The following is a 15561-nucleotide window of genomic DNA, read 5'->3' as shown; positions in this document are numbered from 1 at the left end:
TCTTCTTCTTCTTCTTCTTCTTCTCCTTCTCCTTCTCCTTCTCCTTCTCCTTCTCCTTCTCCTTCTCCTTCTCCTTCTCCTTCTTCTTCTTCTCCTTCTCCTCCTTCTCCTTCTTCTTCCTCCTCTTCCTCTTCTTCCTCTTCCTCTTCCTCCTCTTCCTCCTTTTCCTCCTCTTCCTCCTCCTCTTCCTCCTCCTCTTCCTCCTCCTCCTCCTCTTCGTCTTTCTTCTTCCTCTTCCTTTCTTCTTCTTCTTCTTCTTCTTCTTCTTCTTCTTCTTCTTCTTCTTTTCTTCTTCTTCTTCTTCTTCTTCTTCTTCTTCTTCTTCTTCTTCTTCTTCTTCTTCTTCTTCTTCTTCTTCTTCTTCTTTTCTTCCTTCTCCTTCCTCCTTCTCCTTCCTCCTTCTTCCTCCTTCTTCGTCCTCTTCCTTCTTCTTCTTCTTCTTTTCTTCCTTCTTCTTTCTTCCTTCTTCTTCTTCCTTCTTCTTCTTCCTTCTTCTATTTTTAATGAGGTGAGATCTCACTATGTTGCCCAGGGTACTCTGAGCTCAAGTGATCCTCTCACCACAGCCTCCCAACTAGTTGGGATTATAGACATTAGCCATGACACCCAGCTATTTTACTTTCTTTAAAAATAAAAATAATAAATATGCACAGTTAAAATTTCAAACAGTACTGAAAGGTATGAAATGAAAATTTTTTCTCTCCACCATCATCTCCATTCCTGCACGATCCCACTTTCCAAAAGTAATAGCTCCTAACAGTGTTTTTTCAGTGCTTACTATGCAGTGTTTTTGTGATCTGCATTGGCATTTAACACACAGGATGTTAAATGTACAAGAGAAGACTCCGGTTCGAGACCAGCCTGGCCAACATGGTGAAACCCTGTCTCTACTAAAAAAAATTTTTTTTAATTAGCTGGGTGTGGTGGTGTGCACCTGTAATCCCAGCTATTGTGGAGGCTGAGGCAGGAGAATCGTTTGAGCCTGGGAGATGGAGGTTGCAGTGAACTGAGATTGCGCCATTGCTCTCCAGCCTGGGTGACAGAGTGAGACTCCGTCTCAAAAAAAAAAAAAAAAAAAAAAAAAAAAAAAAAAAAAAAAAAAAGGGAAGACTCCAAAGCTGGGTGGCTCACACCTGTAATCTCAGCACTTTGGGAGGCCGAGGTGGGTGAATCACTTGAGGCCAGGAGTTCGAGACCAGCCTGGCCAACATGATAAAACCCCGTCTCTACTAAAAATACTAAAAAATTAACCGGGCATGGTGACGCATGCCTGTAATTTCAGCTACTTGGAAGGCTGAGGCATGAGAATCAGTTGAACCTTGGTGGCAAAGGTTGCAGTGAGCTGAGATTGTGCAACTGGACTCCAGCCTGGGCAACAGAGTAAGACTCTGTCTCAGAAAAAAAAAGAAAAAAGAGAGAGAGATGGAAAGGACTCTGAGGGAGCAGGAGTACTATCCTCAAAAATCTGGAGGACTAATCCTGTTCCAGATGGGCCCAGAGGTCATAGTTGGAACCAGTGGCATGGATACTATTAGAGAGGCAGAGGCAGATTTTAACTGCACAAAAGGAAGAACACGAAGCCATCTCAATAAGCATAAAAAGTACCTACCATGGGAAGTGTGTTAGTCCATTCTCGAATTTCTATAAAGAAATACCTGAGACTGGGTAATCTATAAAGAAAATGGGTTTAATTGGCTTATGCTTCTGCAGGCTGTACAGGAAGCATAGTGGCTTCTGCTTCTGAGGAGGCCTCAGGAAGCTTCTAATCATGGCGGAAGGCAAAGTGGGAGCAGGTGTCTTAAATGGCAGGGGCAGGAGTAAGAGAGAGCAAGCCGGTGGTGTTGCATACCTTTAAACAACAGATTTCATGAGAACGCACTCACTGTCATGAGAGCAGCCTCAAGAGGATGGTGCTAAACCATTCATGAGAAACCACCCCCATGATCCAATCACCTCCTACCAGGTTCCACCTCCAATAGTTTGGCATGAGATTTGGTGAGGACACAGAACCAATCCATATTATTCTGCCCCTGTCCTCCCAGATGTCATGTCCTTCTCACAATGCAAAATACAATCATCCTTTCTCAACAGTCCCCCAAAATTTTAACTCATTCCAGCATTAACTCAAAAGCCCACAGTCCAAAGTCTCACCTGAGACAAAACAAGTACCCTTCTGCCTATGAGCCTATAACATCAAAAACAATGTGTTTACTTCTAAGATACAGTGGGAGTATAGGCATTGGATAAACACTCCTATTCCAAAAGGGAGAAATCAGCCAAAAGGAAGGGACTACAGGCCTCATGCAAGTCCAAAACCCAGCAGGGCAGTCATTAAATCTTAAAGTTCCAAAATAATCTCCTTTGACTCCATGTCCCACATCCAAGGCAGACTGATGCAAGGGGTGGGCTCCCAAGCCTGGGGCAGCCCCACCCCTGTTGCTTTGCAACGTTCAGCCCCTGTGGCTGCTCTCAAGGGCTGGTGTTGAGTGCCTGTGGCTTTTCCAGGGGCAGGATGCAAACTGCTAGTGGATCTACCATTCTGGGGTCTAGAGGATGGTGGCCCTCTTCTCACAGCTTCACTAGGCAATGCCCCAGTGGGGACTCTGTGTGGGGGCTTCAAGCCCACATTTCTCCTCCACACTGCCCTAGTAGAGGTTCTCCATGAGGGCTCCACCCCTGCAGCAGGTTTCTGCCTGAACATCCAGGCTTTTCCATACATCCTCTGAAATCCAGGCAGAGGTTCCCAAGCCTCAACTTTTACACTCTGTGCACCCACATGCTTAACACCACTTGGAAGCCACCAAGGCTTCTAGATTGCACTTTCTGAAGCAGTGGTCCAAGCTGTACCTGTACCATACCCCTTTGATCCATGGCTTGAGCTGGCACAACTGGGATGTGGGGAGCAATATCCCAAGGCTGTGTAGGGCAGCAGGGCCATGGGCCTGGCCCACAAAACCATCCTGTCCTCCTAACCCTCCAGGCCTGTGATGGTAGGGGCAGCCACAAGTCTCTGAAATGACTTCGAGAACTTTTCCCCATTGTCTTGGCTATTAGCACTTGGCTCCTTTTTACTTATGCAAATTTCTGCAGCCTTCTTGAGGTCAGAAGTTCGAGATCAGCCTGGCCAACATGGTAAAACCCTGTCTCTATTAAACACACAAAAATTAGCTGGGCGTGGTGGTGGGCGCCTGTAATCCCAGCTACTGAGGAGGCTGAGGAAGGAGTATCGCTTGAACCAGGAGGCAGAGATTGCAGTGAGCCAAGATCGCACCACTGCACTCCAGCCTGGGCAACAGAGAGAGACTCTGCCTCAAAAACAAACAAACAAACAACAACAGCAACAACAACAAAAAAAACAGATCTCATGAGAACTCACTCACTATCACAAGAACAGCACCAAAGGATAGTGCTAAACCATTCATAAGAAACCACCCCTATGATCCAATCACCTCCCACCAGGCCCCACCTCCAATATTGGGGATTACAGTTCAACATGAGATTTGGTGGGGACACAGATCTAAACCATATCAAGAAGTATTCAAACAGGCTGCATGACTATTTAGCAAGAAAATGCTACTGATAAGAGAATTATCAGGGGAAGGTTCTCAAACTCCCAATCATAATAGTGAGTATTGAAATCCATTTAGAGGAACTTTTACTTTTTTTATTTTATTTATTTATTTATTTTTGAGATGGAGTCTCGCTCTGTCGCCCAGGCTGGAGTGCAGTGGCGTGATCTCAGCTCACTGCAAGCTCTGCCTCCCAGATTCATGCCATTCTCCTGCCTCAGCCTCCCAAGTAGCTGGGACTACAGGCGCCCACCACCACACCCAGCTGATTTTTTGTATTTTTTAGTAGAGATGTGGTTTCATCGTGTTAGCCAGGATGGTCTCGATCTCCTGACCTTGTGATCTGCCCGCCTCTGCCTCCCAAAGTGTTGGGATTACAGGTGTGAGCCACCGTGCCCGGCCTAGAGGAACTTTTAAAAGAAATATAATTTTTAAATTTTATTTTTTATATATATTTTTTGAGACAGAGTCTCAGTCTGTCACCCAGGCTGAAGTGCAGTGGCACGATCTCGGCTCACTGTAACCTCTGCCTCCCAGGTTCAAGCGATTCTCCTGCCTCAGCCTCCCAAGTAGTTGGGACTATAGGCACCCACCACCATGCCTGGCTAATTTTGTGTATTTTTAGTAGAGATGGGGTTTCACCATGTTGGCCAGGCTGGTCTCAAACTCCTGACCTCAAATGATCCACCCACCTCGGCCTCCCAAAGTGCTGGGATTACAGGCATGAGCCACCACACCCAGCCAGAATATAATTTTTAAAAACACCAGAATATGTTACATGTAATGGTCTAAGTGTTGTTTACTGAGACTTTTTCTTTATACATGTGTGCCTGTATACTGGGGTTATGATGTAAAATATATTTCTTACTGCAAGTCGTGCAAAAAAGTTTGAAATCAACTTCACTGGATGACCATCAAAGCATCTTCCAGCACTCACTCTGTGAAAGAGGTCTGAACTGTGGGTCACAAAATCCAGGTCCTCCCTCAGCCTTATAATAACAAGCCGTTATCCCTCTATGAACCTGTTTCCCCATTCATGCAATGATAGTGAAAATTATTTACAACTTTAGATAGAGTGGTCAAAGTCTAAAGGCCCTTCCAATTCCAGAATTTTTTTATTCTAAGAACATCCTTTAATTCAGAAAATATTGCTCAAGCAGTGCCTTCAATGTGCCAGGCACTGTTCTAGGTGTGGGGATACAGGAGTGAACAAAACAGACAAAAAACAGCCCTACCCCTCATGGAGCTTATAATCTAGTGAGAGTAAACAGTAAAATAAGTAAGTGAACTATGACAAATGTTAGCAATAAGTGGTAAGAAGAAAAAATAAGCAGAGACAACAGGTACAAAATATCATAGAGAGAGGGTTGAAATTCTAGATGGAGTGGTCAGGACATTCTCACAGAGAAGGTGTTTTTTGAGTAAAGACCTGGTAGAAATGACGGCACTAACCATGTGGATATCTGGTGAAGGGCATCCCCAAAAAGGGAAACAGCAAAAACAAAAGGCTGTGAGGTAGGAACATGCCTAGCATGTTCCTTGAACAGCAGGGAGGCCAGGGTGGTTGGAGTAGGTGAGCAAAGGCAGTAGAAGATGAAGTCAGAGAGGTTACAAGGGGCGTGGGTGAGAACAGAGTTCTTTAGAGCTGCCTCCAATTTCTTTTGTAAGCTGTGGGCAATAATGCCTATCTTTACATAATTATGAGGATCAAGTGAGCTGGGATTGTGCTCCCCAAACTGAGAGATCCTGCACAGATATGAAGATTTACTATTTTGTGAGTTAAAGTAAATGGGGCAAGTCAATGACCATGAGAGAATGCCAGCTCTCTCCCTCCGAGACTCCCTGGCCAGTCTAGAGCAGGTAGTCTTCTGAAGCAGCAGATCTCTTGTGATAGTGAGTGAGTTCTCACAAGATCTGGTTGACTAAAAGTGTGTAGCACCGGCCAGATGAGGTGGCTCACACCCGTAATCCCAGAACTTTGGGAGGCCCAGGTGGGTGGATCGCCTGAGGTCAGGAGTTTGAGACCAGCCTGGCCAACATGGTGAAACCCTGTCTCTACTAATAATACAAAAAAAAAAAAAAATTAACCAGGCATAGTGACATATGCCTGTGATCCCAGCTACTTGGGAGGCTGAGGCAGAAGAATCGCTTGAACCCAGGAGGTGGAGGTTGCACTGAGTCAAGATCGTGCCACTGCACTCCAGCCTGGGCAGGAGAGTAGGACTCCATCTCAAAAAAAAAAAAGTGCAGCACCTCCTACCTCTCTCAGCAGTGGTTGCTCTGTCAAGAGACTAAGAATATCTCGCTTTTGATTTAGAAATTCCATCACCCAAAGTTAAGTAGTCTTCATCGGGAGAACTTCATCTGGAATCTGAAAAATGTTCCTCTTCTGGAAAAATACCTGTATGCCCTGGGCCGGAATCGAAACCGAGAAATTATTGAGCATGTCATTCATCTGTTCAAGGAGGAAGTAATGACCAAATTAAGTCATTTTCGAGAATGTGAGTATTCTCCCAATTAAGTATTTTTCTTGATATTTAAACTGTCAAATTTCATATCATCAGACAAGTATGGAGGTACAATTTAGCTTTATCAAATCTTAAAATTTTGCCATATTTGCTCCTATTGCTTTTTAAATAATAATACTTTTATTTTCCTCAAAATTGCTACCTTTGAAGCCTCCTCTAAATTTTACATGAGTCTACCTCTCTTCTTCCCATTAAATTTGCACATTACATATGTATGATTTATAAATTATTTATAGTAGGGTTTGTGTTTTTCAAACTTTATATCAATGGTATCACACTGTATATTATTATTCTGCAACCTGCCTTTTCTATTTGACGTTTTGCAGATTGATCCATATGAATATTTGTAGTTTTAATTTAGTTTATTAGTTTTAACTGCTAAATAGTATTCCATAGTCTGAATATACCATAATTTATTTGCATGTACTATAATTTTTTGATCCATTTTCTTGTTAATGGAATTTTAGGTTGCTTCCCATTTCTTTGCTACATAAATTATGCTGCAATGAACCCTCTAGTACAGGGGTCCCCAAACCCCAGGAACTGGGCCACACAGCAGGAGGTGAGCAGAGGGAAAGCAAGCATTACCGCCTGAGCTCTGCCTCCTGTCAAATCAGCAGCAGCATTCGATTCTCATAGGAGCACAAACCCTACTGTGAACTGCGCATGCAAGAGATCTAAGTGAGAATCTAATGCCTGATGATCTGAGGTGGAACAGTTTTATCCCAAAACCGTCCTTCCCCTGTCTCCTGTCCATGGAAAAATTGTCTTCCATGAAACCAGTCCCTGATGCCAAAAAGGTTGGGAACCACTGCTCTAGTATATATCTCCCTGTGTACACAGACAAGTGTTTCTCTAGGGTATATATCTAGATATAACCAGCCTTTTCATCCAGCATTAAGTGCTGGTCAAAGGCAAGGAACTGGCTGGGCGTGGTGGCTCATGCCTGTAATCCCAGCACTTTGGGAGGCCGAGGTGGATGGATCACTTGAGGTCAGGAGTTTGAGACTAGCCTGGCCAACGTGGTGAAACCCCGTTTCTAATAAAAATGCAAAAACTAGCTGGGCATGGTGACGTGTGCCTGTAGTCTCAGCTACTCGGAGGCTGAGGCAGAAGAATTGCTTGAACCCTAGAGGTGGAGGTTGCAGTGGGCCTAGGTCGTGCCACTGCACTCCAGCCTGGGCAACAGAGCGAAATCCATCTCAAAAAAAAAAAAAAAAAAAGGGCAAGGAACCGAAGGGCATTTCTATCAAGTTTCTCAGTGTTTCCTTACTCTGTGTAAACACAGTGGAAGGTGTAGTGTAAAAACAGAGTTGATTTTTTTCCCTTCAAACCTGTTTTTCCCCCAGTCTTCTTCATCTCATTAAAGTTGTATCCATCATTCACCTAGTTAATCTGGACAAAAAGTTAGGAGTCATAGGCTTCACTCTGTGCTTTCTCTCATGTCACAAATCCAGTCAAATTCTATCCATTCTCTCTTCAAAGGAGAGCCTGTGATCTGGATGATTGTAGTAGCCTTATAACTGGTCTCCCTGCTCCTACTCTGCCTCTCTACCGTATATATTCACTTGTCTTCCCTTTTTTTTCTCAATACTACTTTTGTAAGATTCTTCATGTCATTGCATATGCTAGAGTTGGTTAACTTTTATAACTTTAGAATATTGTATTCACTAATATACCACACATTATTCTACTCTTAAAAGATACCTGGGTTGTTTCTTATTTGGGGCTATTAAGAACAGTGGTGCCGTGAACATGCTTGAGTACCTCAGTATACATGTTCATTAGTCTTTGAGTGTATACCTTGGGGTAGGATTGCTAGGTCATAGGACATGTCTATATTCAGCTTCACTGGATAATACCAACGTTTTCAAAAGTGGTTCTATGAATGTATACTACAGCTAGCAGAGTGTAAAAGTTTTCATTGTTCTACACCCTTTGTGTGGTCAGACTTTTAAAATTTTTCTCAATCTGATTTGTACATAATAGTTTATCATCACATCATGGTTTTAAAATCCATCTCCCTTATTGGCCATTTGAAATATATTCTTGAGAAGTGCCAAATCAAGTCTTTGGCCTTTTTTCTACTGAAATTATTTTTTTCTCATTGATTTGTAGAAATGCTAAATATATTCTGGATATGAATCCTTTGCTAGTTATATGTGTTACAAATAATTTGTCCCATTCTGTGGCTTGTCTTTTCATGGTACAGTATGTTTGGATGAGTAATTCTAAATTTTTTTTTTTGAGGCAGTCTTGCTCTGTCACCCAGGCTGGAGTGCAGTGGTAACGATCACAGCTCACTGCAGCTTCGACCTCGTGGGCCCAAGCGATCCTCCCACCTCAGACTCCCAAGTAGCTGGGACTAAGCTATCCACCATCATGCCTGGTGAATATTTTTATTTTTGTAGAGTTAGGGTCTCTCTCTGTTGTTCAGACTGGCCTCAAACTCCTGGGCTCAAGCGATCCTCCCACCTTGGCTTCCCAAAGCACTAAGATTACATGAGCAACCGCACCAGGCCCCTGTTATTTTTTACAGCTTTATTGAGATGTAATTCACAAACCATGAAATTCACCCATTATTTATCTATTTATTTTTTGAGCTGGAGTCTTGCTCTGTCACCCAGGCTGGAGTGCAGTGGTGCGATCTCAGCTCACTGCAACCTCCACCTCCTGGGTTCAAGAGATTCTCCTGCTGCAGCCACCCAGGTAGCTATGGCCACAGGTGTGTGCCACCATGCCTGGCTACTTGTTTTGTATTATTATTCATGGGTATTTAGAAGTATAAATCCTGTTCCCCAAAATATGATGAACTTTTTTGGTTATATCTTATTGTTGATTTCTACTGTAATTACATTGTCATCAGAGAACATACTTTATATTAGTGCTCTCCAGCAGGATTTTCTTCAATGAAGGAAATGTTCTGTATCTGTGTTGTTCAATACAATAGCTCCTATGTGGCTATGGGCATTTGAAATGTGGCTAGTGCTACTAAGGATATTCCTTAGGACTTTCAATTTTATTTAATCTTACTGAGCTAAAAAAAATTTTTTTATAGCTGGGGCTACAGGCATGCATTACCATGCCCAGCAGATTTTTTTTTTTTTTTTCATAGAAATGGAGTCTCACTATGTTGCCCAGGCTGGTCTTGAACTACTGGCTGCAAGCGATCCTCCAACATCAGCCTCTGAAAGTGCTGGGATTACAGGCATAAGCCAATGCACCCAGCTTGAATCCTGTTTTTTTTTTTTTTTTTTTTTTAAAAACAGAGTCTCACTCTGTTGCCCAGGCTGGAGTTCAGTGGCGTGATCTCGGCTCACTGCAACCTCCGCCTCCTGGGTTCAAGTGATTCTCATGCCTCAGCCTCCCTAGTAGCTGGAATTATGCACCACCACGCCAGGTAATTTTTGTATTTTTAGTAGAGATGGAGTTTTGCCATGTTGGCCAGGTTAGTCTTGAACTCCTGGCCTCAAGTGATCCGCCCACCTAAGCCTCCCAAACTGCTGGGATTACATGTGAGAATCACCACATCTGGCCCTCCAGTTTGAATCTTAATGAATTTAAATAGCCACATATGTCTAGTGACTACCATATTAGACAGATCAAGCTCTATATGATTTCGGTCATTTCAAATGTACTTTATCATGTGGTATTTGGTAAATTTTTATGAATGGTTCATGTGTGCTTTAAAAGAAAGTGTATTCTGCAGTGTTGGGTATAAAGTTATATGCCCATTAGGTCAAGTTTGTTAATCATTTTTAAATTTTCTGTAACTGTCACTTAGATTTTTGTCTGCTTTTTCTAACAATTATTAAGTAAAGCACATGTTAAAGTATATTTTAATCCTATTTTTGGCTTGTATTTCTGTCAAATTTTGCCATATATATATGTATATAAAATTTTTTTGAGACAGAGTCTCGCTCTGTTGCCCAGGCTGGAGTGCGGTGATGTAATCTCAGCTCACTGCAGTCTCTACCTCCCAGGCTCAAGTGATTCTCCTGCCTCAGCCTCCCGAATACCTGCGACTACAGGTGCCCACCATCACGCTGGCTAAATTTTGTATTTTTAATAGAAACAGGGTTTCACTATGTTGGATAGGCTGGTCTCGAACTCCTAGACTCAAGCAATCCATCTGCCTTGGCCTCCCAAAGTGGCCAAAGGGATTACAGGCATGAGCCACCGGGCCCAGTCAAATTTTACCTTATATATTTTTGAGTCAATTACATAATATATCCCAATTTCAGAAATACAAAGTTTAAAATCTATGATTTACAATAATACTGTTTCTATGTGCCCACTCACTATATGTTACATTGCTTAAGCATGATTTACACAATCCTAAATCATATAGAAAAAGTCAGCATTATATTTAAAAGTTAAAATTATACACTTTATATCATGTATATGACTCAGGGCTTCATTGCTCGTGGACACTTACATCTCTTACTAATCTTTAGTCGGTGGCTTAAATCCGTGCTTCTTAGACTATCTGTGGTAAAAGACAAGTGTGGGTTTTTTCCCCCAACCCATTACAGTCTGGCATATGGTCCTATCGTGCATGATTTGCTTATAGTTCGTGCCACATGCAACTAACCACGGGAGTTTGACAAAACTTGAACTCGTGTACGCTCTGTTCAATGAGACAAGGCCACTGATCACACTCTTGGATGTCATATCCCTGTAAAATTTTCTAAACACTCTCAACTCTGTTCTTATCTCATGGAGACTAGTAACATTTTGTAGACCAGCACTGGCCACGGACCCCACTTTGAATAGTAACTGACTTAAAATATCACAACCTATTTTAGTAATCAAAAAAAGGGAAATTTAGAATTACCATGTTATCAGAAAATTTTGTTTAAAAATCCTAGGTGAAGCCAGTCACAGTGGCTCAGGCCTGTAATCCCATCACTTTGAGAGGCTGAGGCGGGTAGATCATTTGAGGTCAGGAGGTCGAGAGCAGCCTGGCCAACATGGTGAAACTCCGTCTCTACTAAAAATACAAAAACTAGCTGGGTGTGGTAGCGCACCCCTGTAATCCAGCTACTCAGGAGGCTGAGGCAGGAGAATTGCTTGAACCCAGGAGACGGAGGTTGCAGTGAGCCAAGACTGTGCCACAGTACTCCAGCTGGGCAACAGAGTGAGACTCCATCTCAAAGAATAAAAATAAAAAATAAAATAAAATCCTAGATGAAAATAAAGGTAAATCTGGTCCATTCTAGGACTCTTTGTTTCTTCTAACAATATGAATGTGTTTCTATTCTTTTTCAACATTTCTGGGTTTAAGCAGTTCTTTTCACTTTACTCTTCTAATGGCCAAAATCAGGTATTTGTAGTAACTGTAGTCTCCATCTTCTGGCCTTGTATTGATGAGAAGCAAAAGCAAAACAACCACCCCAAATTAACTGCTTTTATTCTTTTCAGAGAAAATTATTTTATTTCAAGAAAAATAGGGCCTGGCCCTTTATCTCTGACTGCTCATCAAATTATGGCTTTGCCTATGAAGGACAAATGGAAGGGGAATGAATTGGGATATTCAATAACTGTTTTTATGTGATTTTTCTACTTTCAGGTATCATTCATGGAGATCTTAATGACCATAATATTTTAATAGAGTCCAGCAAGTCAGCCTCTGGAAATGCTGAATATCAGGTGTCTGGGATTTTAGACTTTGGTGACATGAGCTATGGCTACTATGTGTTTGAAGTGGCAATTACCATCATGTACATGATGATTGAAAGCAAGAGTCCTATACAAGTAGGAGGCCATGTCCTTGCAGGGTTTGAAAGCATCACCCCACTGACAGCTGTAGAGAAGGGTGCTTTGTTTTTACTTGTATGCAGTCGTTTTTGTCAGTCACTTGTCATGGCTGCATACTCTTGCCAGCTATACCCAGAGAACAAAGACTATCTCATGGTTACTGCAAAAACCGGGTGGAAACACTTACAGCAAATGTTTGATATGGGTCAGAAAGCTGTAGAAGAAATCTGGTTTGAAATTGCCAAATCCTATGAATCTGGGATCTCCATGTGACTGAGATCTCCATGTGACTAAAAGTTCACTTTCACTTGGGTAATTAAAATAGGACCCAGTCAAATTTTAGGAAGGATTTTCCTGCATAGTTCAAAATCAACTGATGGAATGGATCAATTCTGAATATGACAGAGCACATGAAATCCCTAAGGTCTTCAAGCAATCTCATGACAATTTTTTAAAATTCACAAAAGTACCACAAGCAAGCATATTTTTCCGTGAGTCTCACTTGCCATGTCTATAAAATACATATAATGATATCATTTTGAATCAGATAATCTCACAAGATCTATTCCAGCCCTGAGATTAATGACTTTTTTAATTTTAAAAATAATATATACATATAGATATATTGACATATTTTAAACATCTGGACATAACATACTGACCTAGATAACATACTACCAGTTCTGTGAAACCTCCTCTGATCTCTCCTTTCTCTAGAATCCCAGTGCATTGTGTCTTTTTCATGGCCCATCACTTTGTATAATGGATCGTGGTTGTGCAGTCATCTTGCCTGAGAGCTATTGAGGGCGGAGACCATTTCATCCCTTCTTTTTTTTTTTTTTTTTGAGACGGAGTCTCACTCAGTGGCGCGATCTCGGCTCACTGCAACCTCCGCCTCTCAGGTTCATGCCATTCTCCTGCCTCAGCCTCCTGAGTAGCTGGGACTACAGGCGCCCGCCACCACGCCCGGCTAATTTTTTTTGTATTTTTAGTAGAGACAGGGTTTCACCATGTTAGCCAGGATGGTCTCAATCTCCTGACCTTGTGATCTGCCCTCCTCGGCCTCCCAAAGTGCTGGGATTACAGGCGTGAGTTACCGTGCCCGGCCTCCTCATCCCTTCTTATCACACCTGTTATTATAGTGCCTTTCCTACAGAGAAGTCTTTAAAAATATTTGAAAATAAATGTGTGCTAGAAGAAAGGATGGAGAAGGCACACACTAAGATGCTTTAGGAGAAAGCACAGACAGCATTCTTGGAGAAAAAATTTTAACTTCTCTGAGAGGGTGGTTGAAACTGGAACTCCAGAGATAGATGCTGGAAGACCCTGGGAACTGCAAAGAAGCAAATAATGACATCCAGGCAAGGCCACTAACCCCTGAGCTACCTAAATACAATGGTTCCTCTCAGACTGATACCAGGAACCTCCTTAAGCATATATTTTTTAATTCTCTATAATTTGTTTCTTTTTGGATGACTACGAAGTAGATTGGGTAGACTGAAGCTCACTGTATACTTGGCTGAAGGTATTCCCTGTGTTTCCTTCGCTGGTTTCTTTTCATGTCTCCTTTAGTGTGATTTATTAAATGGCTGTTTACTATTCTTATGGTTTCAACTATTCATTGTCTACAGATGACTCAAGTCTAGAACCTGGCCATTCAAATACTCAGTAGTTATCTTTCTATATATATGAACAGGCATTGATCCTATCTCCATCTTTCTGTCTACCTACCTAGTCTTCCCAAACTAGATATTTCTCTAAATTGTCTTATATGGTTCATTTTTCACTTCTTTGTCCCTCAATTTCATTTCATTTCATTTCTTTTTCTTTTTTTTTCTTTTTTTGGTGGTGGGGCAGTGGGGACAGGGTTTCACTGCAGCCTCAACCTCCTAGGCTCAGGTGATCCTCCCACCTCAGCCTCCCTAGTAGCTGGGACTTCAGGCATGTGCCACCATGCCTGGCTAATTCTTTAATTTTTTGTAGAGATTGGGGTAATACCTATCTCATAGAGTTAATAGAGTTCATTGTGAAGATTTCATAAGCGAACAGTGCCAAGTGCTTAACACAGTGTGTGGCACATAGTTAGGACTCTAACTATTTGCTCAATAAATGAACCATATTCCAGGTTACCCAAACTCAAAATATTGGAGTAATTTTTTGCTTGCCTCTCTTATATTCAGTGAGCCCTACCAGTTTTTAGAATCGTAGAATTTTAGGAATCCCTGTCTTTACTGGATTTTTTGTTTGTTTTGGGTTTTTTTGTTTGTTTGTTTGTTTGAGATAGGGTCTCACTCCGTCACCCATGCTGGAGTGCAGTGGTGTGATCGCAGCTCACTGCAACCTCTACCTCCTGGGCTCAAGCAATCCTCCCACCTCAGCCTCCTGAGTAGCTGGGACTACAGGCATGTGCCACCATGCCCAACTAATTTATTTTATTTTGTAGAGATAGGGTCTCACTATGTTGCCCAGGCTGGTCTCAAACCCCTGGACTCGAGCAATCCTCCTGCCTTGGCCTCCCTAAATGCTAGGATTACAGGCGTGAGCTATCGTACCTAGCCTGTGTTGTTTTTTAACAATATATAACAAAAGTCAACATTTATTCAGCACTAAAGTATCTTACACACATTAGCTCACTTAATTTTTACAACAAACCCATGTGGGAAGTACTGTTATAATTAGTCGTCATTTTCAGATAAGAAAATAGCAGCTGAAAAAGTAAAAATAATTTCCTCAAAGAGAGCCAGGGCTTAAATCAGGTCTTTCTGATGCAGACCATGCTCTTCACTACCACAAAGTTCCATGCTACTTTCTCTCCCTCTCCCTCCTCTCCTGTCCCTGCTACACACACACACACACACACACACTCACACACACACACACTCACACACTCACACACACTAGGAGGAACAAATGAGATCATTACATGAAAGCACTTATGTTTCTCAAATTTAAGGGATTGTGGTTTTTATCTAGGTTGACCATTCAAGCTAAAAACTGGGAACCAGAAAAATGGACTGAAACTTGGGTTTCACTTCCAGGCCCGTGTTGATCCTCTGAACTGATGAAACTGTATAGCTTTCCCCCTTGATTGCCCCGCTAACATGGATTTTGCTTCACTCAATTCCTAATGCAAATATTGCTGACCACTGTTGATGTTTACATGCTGCATTACATTGATATTTTACTATTTGGTGTTTGTTCTAACTTGTCTCCAATCAATCAATTTCATGTGGTTTATATAAACTCTTTGGTGGCTGTGATGGTTAGTTTTAGGTGCCAACTTGCCTGGATTAAGGGACACAGAGATAGGTATTAAGCATTATTCCTGAGCGTGTCTGTGTGGAAGTTTCCAGAAGAGACTGACATTTGAATCAGTAGCTGAGTAAGGAAGATCCCCCTCACCAATATGGGTGGGCACCATCCAATCTGTTGAGGGCCTGGATAGAACAAAAACACAGAGAAAAGATGGATTCAGTCTCTCTCCTGGGACAGCCATCTTCTCTTGGCCTCAGATAGCAAAACTCCAGGTTCTTGGCCTTCAAACTCCAAGACTTAACCAGCGGCCCCTCAGGTTCTTAGGTCCTCAGCCTCAGACTGAGAGTTACACCATCATCTCCTCTGGTTCTCAAGCCTTTAGATTCAAACTGAAACACACAATTGGCTTCACTGGTTCTTCAGCTTACAGACAGCAATTGTGGGACTTC

At 42.1% G+C, this 15561-nt stretch overlaps 1 protein-coding gene across 1 annotated transcript in view; it reads left to right on the top strand.

Annotated features, from left to right (window-relative positions):
* HYKK (hydroxylysine kinase) overlaps nucleotides 1-15044 on the top strand; it is a 28629-nt gene extending 13585 nt beyond the window's left edge. Inside the window, exons 4-5 of the mRNA XM_032176008.2 lie at nucleotides 5887-6070; nucleotides 11670-15044. Of these exons, the coding sequence (XP_032031899.1) occupies nucleotides 5887-6070; nucleotides 11670-12130 (645 nt within the window). The 3' untranslated portion in view covers nucleotides 12131-15044. The remainder of the gene's footprint in view (nucleotides 1-5886; nucleotides 6071-11669) is intronic.
* Nucleotides 15045-15561: the final 517 nt, after the last annotated feature.

The sequence above is a fragment of the Hylobates moloch genome, unplaced genomic scaffold (genome assembly GCF_009828535.3).
Source record: "Hylobates moloch isolate HMO894 unplaced genomic scaffold, HMol_V3 SCAFFOLD_14, whole genome shotgun sequence".
Lineage (NCBI taxonomy): Eukaryota > Metazoa > Chordata > Mammalia > Primates > Hylobatidae > Hylobates > Hylobates moloch.
This window is presented reverse-complemented; position numbering and strand designations above follow the sequence as displayed.